Source organism: Carettochelys insculpta, chromosome 8, assembly GCF_033958435.1.
Source record: "Carettochelys insculpta isolate YL-2023 chromosome 8, ASM3395843v1, whole genome shotgun sequence".
In the NCBI taxonomy this organism is placed as follows: Eukaryota; Metazoa; Chordata; order Testudines; family Carettochelyidae; genus Carettochelys; species Carettochelys insculpta.
In genome coordinates this window covers 31,032,267-31,051,668 of record NC_134144.1, presented here as the reverse complement: position 1 = coordinate 31,051,668, position 19,402 = coordinate 31,032,267, and the positions used below count along the sequence as shown (strand labels likewise).

At 45.5% G+C, this 19,402-nt stretch overlaps 1 protein-coding gene across 5 annotated transcripts in view; it reads left to right on the top strand.

Moving 5' to 3' along the window:
- The window catches only part of OSBPL6 (oxysterol binding protein like 6), a 256,719-nt gene that overhangs the window by 213,663 nt on the left and 23,654 nt on the right, over positions 1-19,402 (top strand). For all 5 annotated transcript variants that reach the window (XM_075000735.1, XM_075000737.1, XM_075000734.1 and 2 more), the window contains 6 exons: positions 8,758-8,845; positions 9,041-9,294; positions 14,447-14,584; positions 14,948-15,011; positions 16,546-16,624; positions 19,157-19,301. In XM_075000735.1, the coding sequence (XP_074856836.1) occupies positions 8,758-8,845; positions 9,041-9,294; positions 14,447-14,584; positions 14,948-15,011; positions 16,546-16,624; positions 19,157-19,301 (768 nt within the window). The remainder of the gene's footprint in view (positions 1-8,757; positions 8,846-9,040; positions 9,295-14,446; positions 14,585-14,947; positions 15,012-16,545; positions 16,625-19,156; positions 19,302-19,402) is intronic.

Genomic DNA, 19,402 nt, shown 5'->3' with positions numbered 1-19,402 from the left:
CATTTGCCTGCAAAGCCAGCAAGGCATTTCATGAGTTAGCAGAGTTAGCAGATGGGAAGGAAAGTTTACAAGAAGCCATTAACCTAATTTTTACAAGTGCGTGCAGGGCACAGACATATTTCTACCCTGAGCCATACTTTAATATTGTTATGAAATGCTCTGAGATGCCTGTTTCCAACATAAATTAAGAAGTTGAATAGACTGAAGCTGTATCTACACCACAAAGTTTTGTCTACAGAAGAGGTCTTCTGTTGACAAAACTAGGGAGAGTCCACACTACAAATGTGTTCCGTCTAGAATCTGTTGACAGAACACAACCTTTTTCCTGGCAAACCAAAAAGCAGTCAAGTAGCACTTTAAAGACTAGCAAAATGGTTTATTAGGTGAGCTTTTGTGGGACAGACCCACTTCTTCAGACGGTCTGTCCCACAAAAGCTCACCTAATAAACCATTTTGCTAGTCTTTAAAGTGCTACTTGACTGCTTTTTGGTTTGATAGTGTATAGACTAGCATGGCTTCCTCTTTGTTATTTTTCCTCGCACAGTTACGTCTTGAAAGTTTGAGGCATAGTGCCTCTGTAGACAGATTCTGTAGACAGAAAAACAGTGTAGACGCTCTGGGCGGGGGGGGGGCGGCTTCTGTCGACAGAGAGGGTTTCCAGTTCACTTGGCAGCCCTGTTTGCAAAGCTTCCGGTTGGCTTTTCTGTCGACAGAAGGCTGGGCCATCTGGCGCTCTCTGTCAACAGAGGGCATTAGCAGGGGAAGCCCCTGTTAGGTATGGATGTGTTCTGTAGACAGAAGTTCTGTTGGGAAAACTACATTGACTTCTGTAGACAGAACTTTGCAGTGTAGACCCAGCTTGAGTCTTGAAGTACCAGACAGCATTTGGTGATGCCTGCATGATAAACTATTATGCAAATAAGGTTGTGACATGTTTTGTAGAACTGCATGTATACAGATACGTGTTTTTTGCATGCCCATTCACAGTGATTGCAAACTCCAGGTGAGCTGTTTGTACCATGCGTTCATATCTATCTAGCTATCTATCATCATGCACCTTGTATGAATGCCTACATGTCTAGCTATTTGTATGTGCAAGTAGCACACTTTTTCACGCAGTCTTGACCTGTATGATTGAATAGCTTTGCATTTGGCCGTCTTATTCGATATTATTGTGTGATATAGACCTATGCTGTCCTTTATGCCCTGTGCAGCTGTGCATTGCATTATACACTGCACTGCATGGAGAAAATTTGTCTTCATTTTTTTTAAATGCTAAAAATCTAAATTAAATGGTATGTTTCAAGCCAGACAAAAAATTTAGTTCAAGCAGAACACCTGGGGTTTTTTTTGGCTTTTCAGTTATCAAAAAGTTTCATAAAAATTTTATTTGGAAGTTGTCCAAAATTTTTGGAACTGTCAGGAATCAAACAAAAAAGAAGTCCGTCATACACATAGCTCTAGTTATAACTGAAGTAAAACATTTAGACTATATTAACCTGGCACCCTATCTTTTTCAAGACTATAGGCAGAATTCTTTCTTTCTTTAGTACACTTGTAGGAGGCCAATCATTTTAGATTATGCTATGACAGTTCAGTATGAGCAGGAAGTAAAACAGTTTAACAGCAGAAACCTTGGTGACTTAAAAATGAAGAAAACAAAGTAGGTCAAATTATTGTAAAATCTGGATTGAATTCCTGATTTGAAATTTCCTCATCAGATGGAGTGAAGTTAGCAATGTCATTTTAAAATGAGAGAAGAGTAATACTTCTGTTCATTTTTATTTTTCAGTGTACAGTACTTATCTGTGCAGAAAACCTCAGAGCAAATGTATGTGTACACACTTTCTGATAATATCAGTTTACTTACACACACACACACCTCTGACAATTTCAGATTAAATTAACTGTTCACAAAATAAAGCAGAATCTACAGAATCATATGCTGAAGGTCAACACCTAAGTGAACAGGGTTTCTTCATACCCTGAAAGTCAGCAGATTTGGACTCCAACGGATGAAAAGGGAAAGTAAATTCCAGAGCGTGAGGGCTGCATGCTGTGAAAGCCCTGTCACCAATCCTGGTATTTAAAAATAAGGGCGTGTTGGTGAAAGAATCCCAGATGACCTCAGGTGATGTGATAGAACATAGGGAGAAACGCAAATAAGTAGCTGGAGATAGAATGTATTAGCATCTTTGCTATTTTAGGGCCTGATCCAACTTCCACTGAAACTAATGGACTTCCATTGTGTGTGGATGCTTATACCACATTCATCTCCATACTGTCTGTGACTGAGGCCTTGTCTACACTATCTCAGCTATAGCTCTAAGTTACACAACTTCAGTTATGTGAATAACATAGCTGAAGTCGATGAATTTAGGTTTCCTTACTGTGGTAATTTGCCAGCTAATGCTCTCCTGTTGACTTTCCTTACTTTTCTCGTTCTGGTGACGTACGGGAGTCAACAGGAGAGTGCTCAGCAGTCGGTCTATCAGATGTATATTAGAAATGATAAATCAACCTCCGCTTGATTGATTACTGCCCATCGATCCAGTGAAGATGTTCTCTTAACACCAGTTAAGAGATATTTGTTCTCTTGTCCTCTTTCCAGGGGGAGACTTGAACAGGACTTGGCTTGGACAAAATAAGGGTAAACAGAGTCTCAGTTAGGCTATGTCTACACTAGAACATAAAGTTGATTTTAAGGCACTTAGCTCAATTTTACAATGTGAATGTCTTCACGACCATTAGGTCGATTTTATGGGGCACTAAGGTCGACTTTTTTATGCCACACCTCCCAGGCAGAGTAACGCCAAATTCAAATTAGAAAGGTTGAATTAATGCTAGTGTGGAAACAGTGTTACTTTAAATCTATGTTATTGGCCTCCAGAGGTATCCCACAATGCCCCAAATGTGTCCGTTCTGGCCACTTTCACCTCCACTGCTCTCTATGTGCACAGGAAATAGGTAGCAGGAAGCCTGGGAATTGGAATTCATTTCTTTCTCACCAACTTGGATAACACATCAAAGGAGCACACCTCAGGACCAATCACATCTAGCCATCATGAGTTCTCAATGTTCTATTTCTGATCAGAGTTCTCAGGGTTGCCAAAGAGCCCCAGCATGGAGCTGTCAGGAGATCCAGGATCTCATTCCGGGGGGTGGGAGGTATGATGAATCAGTGCTGAGCAAACTGCAAGCCAGAAAAGAAATGAGGACATTTATGGGAAGATTTCCCAGGGCATGATGGAGAAATGGGTACACCAGGAATGCTCAGCACTGCTGGGTCAAAATCAAGGAGCTCAGGCAGAGTTATCAGAAGGTGAAAGAAGCCAACGGGTGATGTGGGACATCTTCCAAAACATGCTGCTTTTACAAGCAGCTCAATGTGATTCTTGGGAAGGGCCCACCTGTGGTCAGCAAGAATTGCATGGACTCCTCAGGAGACCATGTTCAGCTCTCTGGTGAGTCCATTAAAAGTGAAGAGGAAAGGGAGGCTGATGAGGAAGTAGATGTTGCCAGTCAGCAGACACTCGAGGAAGCTAATCCTGCCAGCCAGGAGCTCTTTCTCACCCAGGAGCCAGTGCCTTCATCAACATCTGATGCTCTGGAGTCCATCAGTGCTGGAGAAGATTCTTCTGGTGAGTATATTTTTTAAGCTGCTATAAGCAGGTTGCAGCTGGGTTGGGGTGTAAGTTTACTTCTGTTAAGCATATTATTTTAAACTGCTACAAGTGGGTTTTGGGTGGAGTGGGGTGGGTCTATGGTCCAGAACAGCTTGTTAATATTTCTGGGGATGGAGCATTTATCCTTTTCGGAGATCTCCATAAAGGTCTCAGCCAGCTACTCTTTTATTTTTCACATGAGGTTTTTAGGGAGGCCTAATTTATTCTGGCTTCCATAATAGCACACCTTGTCACACCAAGCCGCCAGTAAGTAATCTGGCATCATGGCACCACACAACATTCTGGCAAATTTTCCCTCCCCATGCTCACAGAGTATGAGCATATTTCTTTTTTCATGCTCTGTTATTCTTAAGATCCTGATGTCTCTTTTTGCAACTTAGAAGCAGCATAGAATCATAGAATTCTAGGGCTGGAAGGGACCTCAGGAAATTGTCTAGTCCAGCCCCTGCCTAAAGCAGGACCAACCCCAACTAAATCATCCCAGCCATGATTATGTCAATCCAGGACTTAGAAACCTCTAGGGATGAAGATTCCACCACCTGTCTTGGTAACACATTCCAGTGCTTCACCACCCTCCTGGTGAAAGAGTGTTTCCTAATATCCAAGCTACACCTCTCCCTCTGTAACTTCAGATAATTGCTCCTTGTTCTGCCATATGTCAAGATTGAGACCAGTCTCTCTCCATCCTCTTTAGAGCCCCCTTTCAGGAAGTTGGAGTCTGCTATCAAATCTCCCCTCACTGTTCTCTTCTGCAAACTGAATAAGCCCAAATCTCTCAGCCTCTCCTCATAGATCATGTGCTCCATCCTCTTAATCATTTTCGTTGCCCTCCACTGAACTGTCTCCAATGTGTCCACATTCTTTCTATACTGGGGGCCCCAGAACCGGACACAATATTCCAGATGTGGCCTCACCAGTGCTGAGTAGAGGGGAATAATAACTTCTTTAGATCAGGGAGACGTGCATCTCCTAAACATGCCTTTAGGCTTCTTGGGTACAAGGACACACTGTTGACTCATATCCAGCCTCTCATCCGCTGCAATTGCCGTGTCCTTTTCTGCTGCACTGCTACTTAGCCAGTTGGTCCCCAACCTGTAACAGTGCTTGGGATTCTTCCATCCCAAGTGCAGGACTCTGCACTTCTCCTTCTTGAACGTCATCAAATTTATTTTGGTCCAATACTCCAATTTATCTAGGTCACTCTGGACCCTATCCCTACCTTCCAATGTGTCTACCCGACCCCCTAGCTTAGTGTCATCAGCAAATTTACTGAACGTGCAATCCTTCCCTTCATTCAGGTCATTAATAAAGATGTTGAACAATATTGTCCCTAGAACTCATCCTTGGGGCACTAAACTTGAAACCGACCATCAACCAGACATTGAGCCATTGACCACTACCTATTGGGTCTGTCTGTCAAGCCAGCTTTCGATCCATCTTACAGTCCATGTACCCAATCCATACTTTCTTAGGTTATGGGCAAGAAAGTTGTGGTAGACTGTATCAAAAGCTTTGCTGAAGTCAAGATATGTCACATCCATTGACTTCCTCATGTCTGCAGAGCCAGTTAGCTCATCAGAGAAGCTAATCAGATTTGCCAGCCATGACTTGTCCTTGGTGAATCCATGTTGACTACTCGTGGTCACTTTTCCCTCTTCCAAGTGCTCCAAAATGAATTCCTTAAGGATCCCTTCCATGACTTTTTTGGGGACTGAGGTATGGCTGACTGGTCTATAGTTTCTGGATTGTCCTATTTTTGTTCTTTAAACATAGTTTCATTAAATTTGTCCCTTTAACATTATCACACCATTTACATTTTCCAGAACTGCCCGGCTGTACGACGTGGCTGACAGGCTGTCCATTCCCTTCCCATCTCCAGGTGGCTGGAAGGCTCTCCTTGCCCCCTCCTCTCCCACCATGCTGATGGAAGGCTCCCCAGGTCCCCTCCCCACATAACCACACAGCTGTAAAGGATCAAAACAAAAAAGCAGTCCAGTAGCACTTTAAAGACTAACAAAGTAATTTATTAGGTGATGAGCTTTTGTGGGACAAACCCATTTCCCATGAAGCTCATTCCCATGAAAGCACATCACCTAATAAATTATTTTGTTAGTCTTTAAAGTGCTACTGGACTGCTTTTTTGTTTTAATAGTATGTAGACCAGGACGGCTATCTCTCTGTTACTATTCAGCTGTAAAGGATGTATGAGGAGTGGTTGAAATTTTTTTTTCTGTGCTTTATATTTTACAGGGCTGCCTGCCCCCAGCCCGCCATGTGGTGGCAGGCTTGACACCCTCGCCCCCACACCACGTGGTTGCCATGCTGTGCGGACCCTGCTTACAGACACTGGCATTTCAAGTTCAGGCTTTCCCTGCTTTAAATGGCTTTTTCCCCCACAGCAAAAAGACACCAAATTTTTTTTCTGCACTTTACATATCACATGGTTTGTTTCAAACCACCACCCACACTTAGCCATCAGGATCTTACCATGTCCACAAGGAAGTGGTCAGGAAAAATTGATAGCTTCTGTTCTGATTCATTGTCATCCTTAAGAGGCCAAAAGTGGCCTTGGAAAACAAAAGTGGCAGTGATTGTTAAGCAGACACCCCATTCATTGAATGGGTCTCTGTATTGTGTCACATTTAAAAATTGTATCTACATTTTGCCCTTGACTGTCTTCAACAGGGAGTGTGCGTGGGAGTGGCAGGGTCGCTGTGATCCGCCTCAGGAAAAGAACAAAGCAAGACCTCATACTGCAGCAGATGCAAGAGGCCAAGAAGGAGTGAGCCCAAGCTGCTGCTGGCAGAAAGTGGACTCAGCAATGGTAGCAAAGCATGCTCCAGTGCAGGAACAAGGACTCAACAGAGCTCCTGATGGTTATCAAGGAGCAGACCAACATCCTGTGGTCCATGCTAGAACTGCAGAGGACAGTCTCACAGTCCACTCCCAGGACCTCTCTCCCCACTGCAAAAGGCTCACATTCCACCTCATGTGACATCAGGATTCCCTTATTCCCCCGCCCCCACTCCTTAAATAAAAAAATGCCATTGTGAAAACCACAGTGTCATTTATTGATTCACATGGGGTGGGGTGCAGTTGGAGGTGTTTTCATAAAGGTCAAGTACTCATTGTTGGAGGGTTGAGGTGGTATCAAAATAATTGAATGCAACAGATTCATTTGTCTGCTCATTCACAGAGCTATTTTTCAAAGTCTCCCTGATTTTCATTGCATCTGTCTATGGATTTGTGATTGCCCTTGTATCCAGCTGTTCATAAACACTGCCCAGGTCATGTGCCCCTGCCATCTGGGTGGTATAAAATTTCACCCCCTTTGATTTGCAAATGTTATGGAGAATACAGCACGCTGCCACCATGCCAGGGATGTTGGCTCACAAAGGTCCAAATGGGTCAAAAGGCACCTGAATCTGGCTTTTAAATGGCCAAAGGCACATTCTTTTGTCATTCTTCACTTGCTCGGCCTGTAGCTGAAATGCTCCTTGCTTCAGTCCAGGGTGCATATGTATGAGTTCATGAGCGCAGGGAGCAGCGTGTAAACAGGGTCACCTAGTATCACTATGGGCATCTCCATGTTGCCAATCTTGATTGTCTGGTGTGGGAAGAAAGTCCCATCCTGGAGCTTTCTGTACAGACCTTAATTTCTAAACATGAGCAAGTCATGCACCTTTCCCAGCCATCTCAGGTAGACGTTGATGAAACAACCTTTGTGATCCTCCAATGCTTGCAACACCATAGAGAAGTACGCCTTGCAGTTTATGTATTCTGAGAGCAGGTGGTCTGGGGCCATGATGGAGATATGCATTCCATCTGTCACCCCACCACAGTTAGGAAACCCCTGGCAGCAAAGCTGTCCACTATGTCCTGCACATTCCCCAGAGTCACAGTCTTCCGCAGAAGATGGGGCATTGATTACCTTGGCTATGTGGGTCACTGCAGCCCCCGCTGTAGATCTGCTCACTCCTCAACTGATTTCCAATTGACCGGTAGCTGTTGGGCATTGCAAACTTCCACCAAGCAATTGCTACTCACTTGTGAACTGTCAAAGCAGCTCACATTTTGGTATCACAGCACTTCAGGGTGGGGGACAGCAAATGAATGTGGTCTCGCACATGCAGAAGTCCTGCAGCCACTGCAGGTCATGCCACACCTCCAAAATGATGTGGTCCCACCAGCGTGTACTGGTTTCACATCTCCAGAACTGGTGCTCCACTGCATGCAATGCATCCAGGGAAACCACTAGCTGTGAATTTCTGGTCTCCAGTCCTTCAGTGACATCCAAATATCTGCATCCACCTCATCCTCCCACTCGCTTTGTCTAGTAAAATACTACACATCAATTCAGGAAGTGGCTGTAACACACTGTGTGATGGCTCTAAGCTGTTCAGGATCCATGCTAGTGCCACGCAGCTGCATGAGCCAGGGTCAGGCTTTGGGAAAATGGCTCAAAAATGGCATAAAGTTCCTTGGCTCATTTGTTTTCCAGTGGCAGGGCGGTGGTGGGGGGTCATCACATGATGGGATGATATCAGACACCCACAAGCACTTGCAGCACATTTTTCCCGTAACACACTGCCAAAAAACATAGAATGCAAAGGGGCTGCAGGCACTGTGGAATAGGTACCCGCAGTGTATTGCTGACACAGTAAAACCTAGCTAAGGCAATGGAGACACATTATGTTGACTTTCTGGACATTGTGGACACTCATCTTCAACTTCATAAAATCTAATGGTAAAATTGGCTTCTATAAATTCAACTTTATTTCGTAGTGTAGACATAGCCTGAGAGTCATAAGTCAAATAATCGTGAAGGTCTTGTATGGCTCCCATAGTGCTTAGATCAGGAATATTCAATGAGCATAACATTTCTCTTAGTGCTGTTAGGGCATTGATTCATTGTACAGGCAAACTGAAACAAACTGTGTAGATATAGTTTCAGTTATGCCAGGCTACATGTGGCTTCTCTGAAAGTTTGTTTTGCTTAATTTATATGTGTGTTTACTATGAAGTTGATTGTCTTGATTTGTTGACTAATATTTCAATTTTTCTTCTTTAGGCTTCTGATGATGAATCCTATATCAGTGATGTGAGTGATAACATATCTGAGGACAACACCAGTGTTGCAGACAACGTTTTCCGACAAAGTATACATCATATTTTAAAAAATTTTTAGAAAAGTACATTGTTTTCAGGTCATGAGCCAAATTTACAGCAGGTGTAATTGGGCACAACGCAGCTGAAATCAATGGGATTGCACCTGCAGTAAATTCGGTCTCATGAGCGAATGTTCTTTTTAAAGAGGAGATTTCAATACAGTAATACATTCTTTTCCCTCTCAGTTCTTAATGGTGAGCTAGCAGGAGGTGCATTCAGAAATGGACGTCGGACTTGTCTCCCAGCTCCCTGTCCTGATACCAGTAACATCAATCTATGGAATATTTTGAGAAATAATATTGGTAAAGATCTCTCCAAAGTCTCCATGCCAGTTGAGCTAAACGAACCTCTTAATACTTTACAACACCTTTGTGAAGAACTGGAATACAGTGAACTCCTGGACAAAGCAGCTGAAACTGATGATCCGTATGAACGCATGGTAATAAATTTGATACAGCACAACTATAATCAAAAGCTTAAATTTTTCTCATCTTACCAGGAGGTGTTATGTGGAATCCTGCACCGGGTTCCAGTTTGTCTTTCCCCTGGCTTATTGGGTATGTGAGATTGCTAAGGGAAATTATGAGACTTTTGGAACTGTAATGCCATGAGCATGCAGATGTTGTTGATCTCTGTCTTGAATTCACCTGCAATCTCTTAGGCTGTGTCTACACTACAAACAAATCTCAAAAGCTGGAACTTCAAAAACCTAAGTCAAAAGAAGGCATATTGAAAGAACACAGCCACACACACAAAGCGGATCGTCGGACTGGTCCGCTCTTTCAAAAGAGGCCCCTGGTTTTTCAAAAGGGAGTGTCCACACAACAATGTGAACCCTTTTGAAAGAACAAGCCAAGGAACGCCATGCATAGGGTTGCATGGCTGACAACCCCTTAATGGGCCCCTCCCAAACACACAGAGCACTGCAGAGCAGCAGACAGCACTGTGGGGCCCATGCTCTGAGGGAACGCCACAGCACATGGAGCACCAGAAGCTGCCCAAGGCTGATGCCTTCACTGACCCCAGGGCCCAGATGGCAATGGTCATCCTGGCCATGCTGAAAGCCCTGCAGCCCATAAACCCCACCACTGGGGTTCTGCAGGACCCCATTCTCTGTTCCCCTCCGGCACCGCTGGAGCTACCCTAGCAACAGAGACTGGTGGGAGAGGCTGGTGCTAGGCCAGTGGGATGATGAAAAGGGGCTCAAGAACTTCTGAATGTCAAGGCAGACATTCATGGAGCAGCGCCAGTGGCTCACACCCACCCTGCAGCACATGGACACCTGCATGCAGCCTGCGCTTTCAGTTGACAAACCAGTGGGGATCGTGCTGTCGAAGCCTGTCAGCTCAGATAGCCACTGTTCGGTGGGATACCAATTCATGCTGGGCAAGGCCACTGTTGGAGCCATCCTCCTGGAGGTAAGCCAGGTCGGAGCCCCACACCCACCCCGGGAATGGGGGAGTGGGCCCCTGGGCTAGGGGGCCCTGCAGAGACAGGGGGCTGGGGGACCTGGAGGGAAGGAGGACTGGGGGCCCTGCAGGGGAAGTGTGGGGTATGGAGGGCCACGGGGCTCCCCACTGTGCAGGCCCAAATGTCAGTGCCCTCCCTCACACAGGTGGTCCAGGCGATCAACTGCGTGATCTTGCGGAGGACCGTCCATGACAGGATTTGCAGCTGTCGGGTTCCCCAACTGCTTCAACATCCTCAATGGCACCCACATAGCAATCTGCGCCCCAGATCACAGCACGGGCCGCTATATAAACCACAAGGGGTACCACTCGGTGCTGCAGGCCCTTGTTGATGCCAGGGGCTGGTTCACTGACATCTGGGTGGGCTGGTCTGGGTGAGCCCACGACACCCGGATACTGCAGAACTCCTGGCTTGGGCACCACCTGGAGAGGGGCATGTATGTCCTTGCCCACCTGTCCCTGTGGTGGGGGCCACCACAATGCCACCCTGCATAGTGGCTGATGGGGCGTACCCTTTGCAGCCATGGCTGATGCGCCCCTACACACGGCAGTCCACTGCCAGCCAGGATACTTTTAACCACTGCCTCAACCACGCCCACTATACTGTGGAGCAGGCCTTTGGACACCTGAACGGGCGCTTCCGATGCCTGGACATCAGCTTCCCCAATGTCCCCAGGGTGGTCACAGCTTGTTGTGCTCTGCACAACATTGTCAAGAGCAAGCACGAGCGTTTTGTGCAGGGGTGGGCTGCGGATGGCGGCCCCGGGTACGAGCAGCCACCTGCAGCCCTGTGCTGCCAGGCACAGAGGGATGGGGTTAGGGTCTGGGAGGCCCTCAGTAAGGCCTTCAAATGGGAGTCTCACTGACCCTCATCCTGGCACACTCCAGCCCACACCCACCCTGCATCACAGCCCACCCCACACCACAGCCCCCATACGCAAAGGGGACACTGGGGTGCACAACACAACGCTTTACTGAATGATCTAGCCACTAAATATGTAAATAAACTGCATTTTAACAAATGGGTGTGAGAGTATCTAAACAGGGGAACTAAGTACAATGGGGGACATGCCCGTTTAGAGGGGGCCATGGGCAAGGATGGGCCTAGTCCTCCACAGGGGTTGAGGGGTGGGACCCTCGGCAGGTGCAGGGGCCCTGTTGGGGCTGGGATGGGGCCAGGATGACAGGGAGGTAGGGCTGGGCAGGGGCTCAGAGCACTGGCCTGGTGGGTGGGGCTGGGGGAGCAGGGGTGATGGGGCGGGCAGGGCAGGCTGGTCCTGGCCCGCACTGGTGATGAGCCAGTGGCCCAGTGCAAGTCAGCTGGGGAGAGGGTGGCTGGGATAAGGCGGTCAGTTCGGGAGCGGCAGGGGTGGAGACGGGGGTGGCTTGGGGCGGGAGGGGGCAAGACACCAGAGGGCCATGGCCTCCTTGTCCCAGACCTCCCACCAGCAGGCCCTGTCCTCCTGCTGCATAGGAGCCACTCCCGGAGGATGGCCATCTGCTCGCTTATGGCAGTGGTGTGTGTTGCTGCGGTCTCCTCTGGGTGGACAGGGGCCTGGGTGGCAGGGATGGGGTTTCCCTGGCTCTGTTGGATGGTGGGGCTGGAGTGCTGGCACGTAGAATGGGACTGGCCTAGTCCTTAGAGGGTGATGCTGAAGAGACACAAGGGAGAGAAAGGCCACACATCAGTGCTGCCACCTGGCCCTGGGGATCCTGCTCAGGCCCACCAACCATCCCCCAGTGCAACACCAACTTGCCTGATGCCCCCCAGGGAGTCCCATATGGTCGGTGGGGCTGCATCCATGGGGCACCCTCCACCTGTGGTACGGTTCCTACCTCCCTTCACGGTTGGGAGGGTCGTGGTACTGTCCATGGGGGCAGCTGATGGGTGCCACCACTCCTGGGCCTGGGATGTGGCTGGGGAATGCAGGATGGGGTGCCTACCCTGGCCCGGGTTGCACAATCCACCTGTTACCTACTAGGGGCTCCGGAGAGCGGATCTGGGAACACCTGCCTTGAGGGAGCCTAGCTGGAGGAGCTGGAGGTGATGGCGAATACCAGGGGCCTTCATCCTCCGAGGTGCTCTCTGTCTCCTCTGCTCTGATCCAGCCCGATGGTTGCTTAGGTCAGCTCCTGAATACCAGTCAGAACTTACACCTGTTGTAGCATATAGCTGCACATTTTCTCATAGATGAAACACTGTCCCTGGGCTCTATGGTCTGCTCAAACTACCATGTCATTTCAGGGTGCAATACTAGGTATTAGGTCTGATCTGAAAACCTTGAATGACTTGGTGCTGGGTTGAATTAGGCATTTCTCCCCACTGCAGCCCCATTTCCTATCTTTACAGTTTATGTGGAGTTTGATATCAGTCCCTAAGACTAAATTAATTGGGACTGGTGGCAATATGATATCATTTAAAAATCCTTGGCTATCCAGTGTTCTGCCTTGGTTTATCAGTCTCCAGGGTGTAAGTCATTTGTATAAGATATTTTCCTGAGCTTGAGAATAACATCTAAGTAGTTTGCTGTTGGTACAACAGGCGCTGGTGATTATATATTTTATCTTTGCTTGCCTGTTGTGGACATCACTTAAATTTATAGTCTAGAGGCAGTGTCTGTAACTATTATGTTTATATCTCACTGAGTTTCACTAATGAACACAGTAAATTTTGCAAATTACTGAATAAATGTCCAAACACAATAAAATGCTTGAAGGTATTATATGAGCATACTTGTGCATTTAGTATAACCAGTATAGTTTTTTGTTAAGGATACCTACACACAAGTGCTAACTAGTTGTTTTGCAGGTGTGTAAACATACATTAGTGAGTGGCAGACCAGTGCTAGCAAAGTTAATTCAATTAGGCTGGCTGTGTATACCAGAAGAAGGAAAATTACTTTTTGTAGTGAGCTAGCCACTCTCAGTCCTATTCAGACCCTATCTGGTAGTCAAGCTTGCATATATAGTCCAATTCTGCTCTTTCATGTGGCTCCTTTTGGCTGGAAGTGATGAACCTTAGCCAAGGGGAGCTGTGAGGATTTGTAACTATGAACTCCATAGGTAAACAAAGTGGTTGCTGGACTGCTAGTGGCTTTCCCAAAGTGGGTTTGCAGCCCAATCTGAGCAATACTGTCACAGACCTTAATGTTAACTGGGAACCTCTTAATTCATGTCTGCAAAGTCCACACAGGAGTTATAGCATGGCCTTTTGGTGTGCACTGCTATTTGCACCAACCAGCCCAATCTACAGGGCAGTGTAGACATACTAAGTGAAACAAAACTTTAGTTAGAGTACAGACTAACATGGCTACCTCTCTGTTACTATTCAATATGTACCAAGTGTAAAGTTCAACAATATGCCTGTGCACAATGTGATGGTTGGCTCTGTGTATGTGTGTGTGTGTGTGTGTGTGTGTGAGAGAGAGAGAGAGAGAGGTTTATAGGGGCTGTGGTTTTTAGCTCAAAGAACCCGAACAAATGTGATAACAACGCAAAATTTCAAAATTCTGAATATTGGGCCAAAATTCTAAAGCCACTAAATATTTTATCCAAGAATATAAAATGGCAAATTCTGTTGTCCTCTGAAGAACTGTTGCGCCAATTTGGAGGCAAAATTTAGTCTGAATTTAAAGGATGAAATAAAGGGACCTTAATTGTTCTCTACAGGTAAATATCAGTAAAACTTAAGCTGTGAGGTCATTACTATTTTTCCTATAATGACACTACATAGCAAATACTAAATGTTCTGTAGTATAGGAATGGTGAGAGATCATCAGTTTTTGCTTGTGAATTACTGACTGTGTCAATGCACAAGATCTTATTGTATTCTTTTATGTTCTTCTGTGTGCCCCATGGCTATAGCAATGTGCAGCTCACAGGTTTGTGTATTATTCAGACACAGATGCTGCAGGCTTTCCTGTCCATTCATTACTTTGCAGAATATTGATAGTTTTCTGTTAAACTGTGGCCCTTCAAATACTGGCCCTTCAAATACTGAATGAATAAAAAGGCAATTTAGTGTTTTTAAATGGTAAATTTATTCATGCTGCTGCCCACACAATTGACAATGATGAGAGAGCACAATGAGGAATCTTTAGCTGTTTTTGTGTGTTCTAACAGGTTCTCATAGCTGCCTTTGCAGCTTCAGGGTACGCCTCCACTTACTACAGAGCAGGAAGCAAACCATTCAATCCAGTGCTTGGTGAGACCTATGAATGTATTCGGGAAGACAAAGGATTTCGATTTTTCTCAGAACAGGTAACGCCTGTTTCTATGTAAATCTTCATTTCTTTGCACAGCTGAGTGACTTGATTTTTTCTTTACACTTAAAATATTTTATTGCCGCTAGAGTAAAGAGTTTGACATGAAAGTTATTAAATCCAGAAAATGTACAAGAAATGAACTGTTTTATATTAAATATATTCTTTAATTTATGAGTCTGTAAAAATAATATCTACATCATATTAATAAGCTGTGACATTTTGTTTTGTTTGTTTTCTTATGAGACACATAACTGAATAGCTTTTAGCCTGAGGTAACTGTCAGTTGCACTGATTTTTAAAAATGAAGGACTTCATTTGTGTTAAACAACTCCTTGCCACCGTAATTTTTTTTTTTCAGGTGAGCCACCATCCACCCATTTCTGCCTGTCACTGTGAATCAAAGAATTTTGTGTTTTGGCAAGGTATACATTTGAATTCAAAAGCCTAAAGATCAACTATTTAATCAAATAAAAAGTTTATGTTCTCAAAAATCATTACAATTAAGGTTATTCTGTGAAATTTATCTCAAAGATTAGTTTAGTACATAGCATTATATTAAATTAGTTGTTTTAAAGTGTTTTAATTTTAAACAGTAAGGAACAAGCTGATACAGTATTTTATCCCCACTGCCAGAGTGACTTGTTTAATATTATGTTTATTTGTTCTCATGGCTTTTTTAAATGCTTTTATAAAGACACACACTGCTATCTGTGTTAGGAGACTAACAGAAGGCAAAGGGGTACATTAGCCTCTCTGATATAACATTGTTCTTCCCAGGGCTGTAACAAGGGTGAGGTGAGTGATGCACTCACCTCAGGCACAGGGCTGAGGGGGTGCAGGTGAGTGCCTCACTCGCCCTCCTCCTTGTCACAGCTCTGAGCCCCAGTCATGGGGCTGCGTGTCAGGTCCTGACGGGGAGTGAGGCTGGGGTAGGGGCAAGCCGCAGAAGCGGCGTAGCCTGAGCATGTGCTGGGCAGCCATGTGCTGCCCAGCTGCGTGCCAACCCTGCGGCACAGGAAGAGCAGCACACGTGGGGTGCCCCTCCTGCCACTCCGCGGACATGTCCCCCATAGGGCAGGACAAACGCACGTGGCAGCAGCAGAGGAGGTGGCCCCTGTCGCTGCCATTTCCCTGGAGTGGTTTCTGCAGCCTGATGCTGCCTGTGCCTGGACAGCTGCAGCCCGGCACAGCGCTCCATCCCCGACTGCATCAGCGGAGGTGCCGGTGAATCGCCAGAATACGCAGTTGGGGGAGGGCTGGGGGTGCCTGGCTCTGTGGGGCGAAGGGCTGGGTTTACAGCAGGTGGCTAGAGGTGCCTGGTTCTAGGGGAGGAGGTTGGGGTTACAGCAGGGGCCCAAGGGAACAAGTCAATAGCAGCCAATTAAACAAGGCTACCCATGAGGTGCACAGAGGCTTCTGGCTGCAGCCCCGGCTGCCCTGTGGCTGTGCTGGGCAGCTCTGGGCAGCATCTCGCCCCCTGAGAATCTCTGGCAGCCATGTGGGAGGCCAGACAAATCTAGTGTTGCCAGATTTTCAGAAAGCTTATGAAGGACAATGCCCTCCCCTCCCCCAGAGCCAGGCACCCCCAGGCCCCCACTCTAACCCCATCCCCCTCACCTCCCTCCCCCAGAGCCAGGCACCCCCAGGTCCTTGCTCTAACCCCAGCCAATGTCAGCAGTATGGTATTATTATTATTAATGTATTTTTACAAAATAACTATTGTGAATATATGAAGCGGCACAATTTCATATTATTGCCTCAGGCACAAAATTAACTAGTTACGGCACTGGTCCTTCAGATAAAACCATTTTTCTGTCTTCAAAGCAAGTTAATGTTCTGTTCGAAACAGGCAGTGTGGCATAGATCAGCTGGTATGACATTTAGTAGCATAAATCACTGCAGGTATAGTATTTTTGGTCTTTTGTGATTTTCTAAATATTTCATTCTGTCTTTTAGATATCAGATGGAAAAATAAATTCTGGGGGAAATCAATGGAAATCCTGCCAGTTGGAACACTGAATGTGACTTTTCCAAAGTAAGCTACTATCTTCTTTCCTTTGGCTGTCTTGGTTGGTGTTGTAGTAGTAGCTGATGTTTTGTAAATCTTGGTAGATACTCTTTCTTCTATGGGCTGGATGGATTGTGGTGGGGGGATTAGAGATCCCACATAATTAGCAGCAGGCAGGACGTGAGCTCCCATTATAAGGTGGGGTAATGGAGCATTTCTGGAGCCTGAAGGCTCAGTCAGTCACTTGGAGGGAAAACCTAGGGAGATAGCATCTCCTCTGCCAGAGCAGTTCACATACCTAGTTGTTGGAATGATGGGCAGCTCCGAGCAAAGTTTGGTCAACACCATGCCAACAAGCATGTAGGGCTCTTAAGGCTGCTAGTATTAGGCTCGTCTAAACCAAGATTAACCTATCAGGGAAATAGTCTCAGAGGAGTAGCTGTGTTAATCTGCAGCTTCCCAAATGCCAAGCAAGCCTGTAGCCCCTTAGAGACTAGCATATTGATTAGGTCATGAAGTTTTGTGGCTTTTATGAAAATGTTAGTCTCTAAGGTGCCACAAGACTGCTTCCAACAGGGAAATGTTTCAAAAACTTCTGTAGCGTAGACGATGCCATGTGGCTTCCTTCAAATGTGGCTCTGAGGGAAGAGAGCAGGGATTTGATCACAGTGGGAGAGGACATACGGCCTTTCAAACCTGCAAAGCCTCTACTTGTGCTAGTTCCCATTGCATCTGAGAGAAATTCATAAGTGGAGCCCCAGTCCACCATAGCAGTGTTTCTCAACCTCATTTTATAAAGTACCCCTTTTTAAAAAAAAATTGCAAGTACCCCCAAACTTCTCTCACATACCCCTAAGGGTACACAAACCACCGGTTAAGCAGCATGGTCCTCAGGTAATCAGAGGTCTTGGAACAAGTGCCATTCAACCTTTCCAGATCACTGTACCCTTTTCAGGAGTCAGATTTACTTTGCATGTCACCAAGTTACACCTCACTTAAAAATTACTTACTTACAAAAACATACAAAAATATCACAGAAGACTACTACTGTAATCTCGCTGAATTTCTACTATCTTATTTTCAAATAAATTATCTGGAATAGAAGTATTGTAATTACATTTCAGCTTAAGGCATATGAAGCAGTAGAAACAAGTCATTGTCTGAATGAACTTTTAGATTGTACAGCCTGTATTAGTGTTTTTATGTAGCCTGTTGTAAAAGTAGGCAGATACCTAGATGAGTTGATGTACCCTCTAGAAGACCTCAATGTACACCCCAGGGTGCACATACCACTGGCTGAGGTACACTGCACCACAACACTGTAGCTCATGCTGAACTTTAAGTATAATCCCACTGAAGTCACCGATCAGGACCAAAGTGTTCAGGAGTACTGGGAGTTAGTCTTTAATGCAGGACTTTAATGGTTCATCAAGTCTCTTGTGGGGCCTCTATAATGGGATGAATCTCACCCATATAGAATAATTTAGAATTAATGATGGGGAGTAATAGGATGAAAGCCACACTTTTAATTAGACAGACTATTTATTAAAGTATTTTTGAGGGATATTATTTTTTATATATGGCCGCATCTACAGTACAGTGATCTTTTGAAAAATGACCTTCCAGAATATCTCTTCCAGAAGATCTTCTCTCGAAAGAGCACATGCACACACAAAAAAGCAGATTGAAAGATCTAGCTATTCTTTTGATAGGGGCTACATTTACATTAACCCCTTCCTTATGCAAGGGGCATGGTAATGAGCCACATTGTCAGATACTAATGAGGTGCTGCCATGAATATGCAGTTCCTCATTAGCATAATGCCAGCTGCTTGCGGTTTGAAAGTGCCACTTACAAATTGCGAGATGCCTATGGAGATGGGGGCCTTTCGAGAGGATCCCCCAGACTTCAAAAGCCCCTTCTTCCTATTTGGTTTTAGGAAGAAGAGGCCTTCAAAGTCCGCGGGGGTCCTTTTGAAAGGCCTCCGTCTACATGGGAGGAGTGTGATTCGAAAGCAACATTTTCCAACCATGCGCATCTGGCATTATGCTAACAAGGCACTGCATACACATGGCAGCGCCTCATTATCATCTGCCGATGTGGCTCGTTACCATGCCCCTTCCAAAAGGAAGGGGATAGTATAGATGCAGCCAGAAAGTGTCCACACAACCCCCACTCTTTCAAAAGAACGTGCCAGGGGTCAAAAAATCTGGCGCCACGAAGTCTGCTTTTTTGAAAAAGAAAAGGCGCCCAGGGCATCTACACATGCTTTTTTTTTTTTTTTTTTTAAAGAAGCTTTCAAAAGGAGGCACTCTTCCTGATCTGGGAGTGGAAGAGGGCTTCCAGAAGAAGAGCCGCATTCTTTCGATTTTGGACCAAAAGAGCACATTTTGTGTGTGGACATTCTGCATGTTCTTTTGAAAAAGAGCCTGATTTTCCAAAAGAATGTGCTAGTGTAGACATGGCCTATGTGATTACCTGACTGGATTTCACTTTTTGTCAGTAATACTGAATGTAATTTACATTACCACTTATATAGTAACTTTATTTTATTCTCAGATATGGAGATTACTATGTATGGAACAAAGTCACCACCTGCATACACAACATCCTTAGTGGAAGGAGATGGATAGAGCATTATGGAGAAATAACAATCAGAAACACAAAAAGCAGTGTTTGTATTTGTAAACTCACATTTGTCAAGGTAATGTATGCTGTATCATGCAGTGGTAACACATGACAGAAAGTAAGCAGAAGTGTTTTACTTAGCTTAGACCCGGCTACAATTTCCTCAGTCTCCTGCTG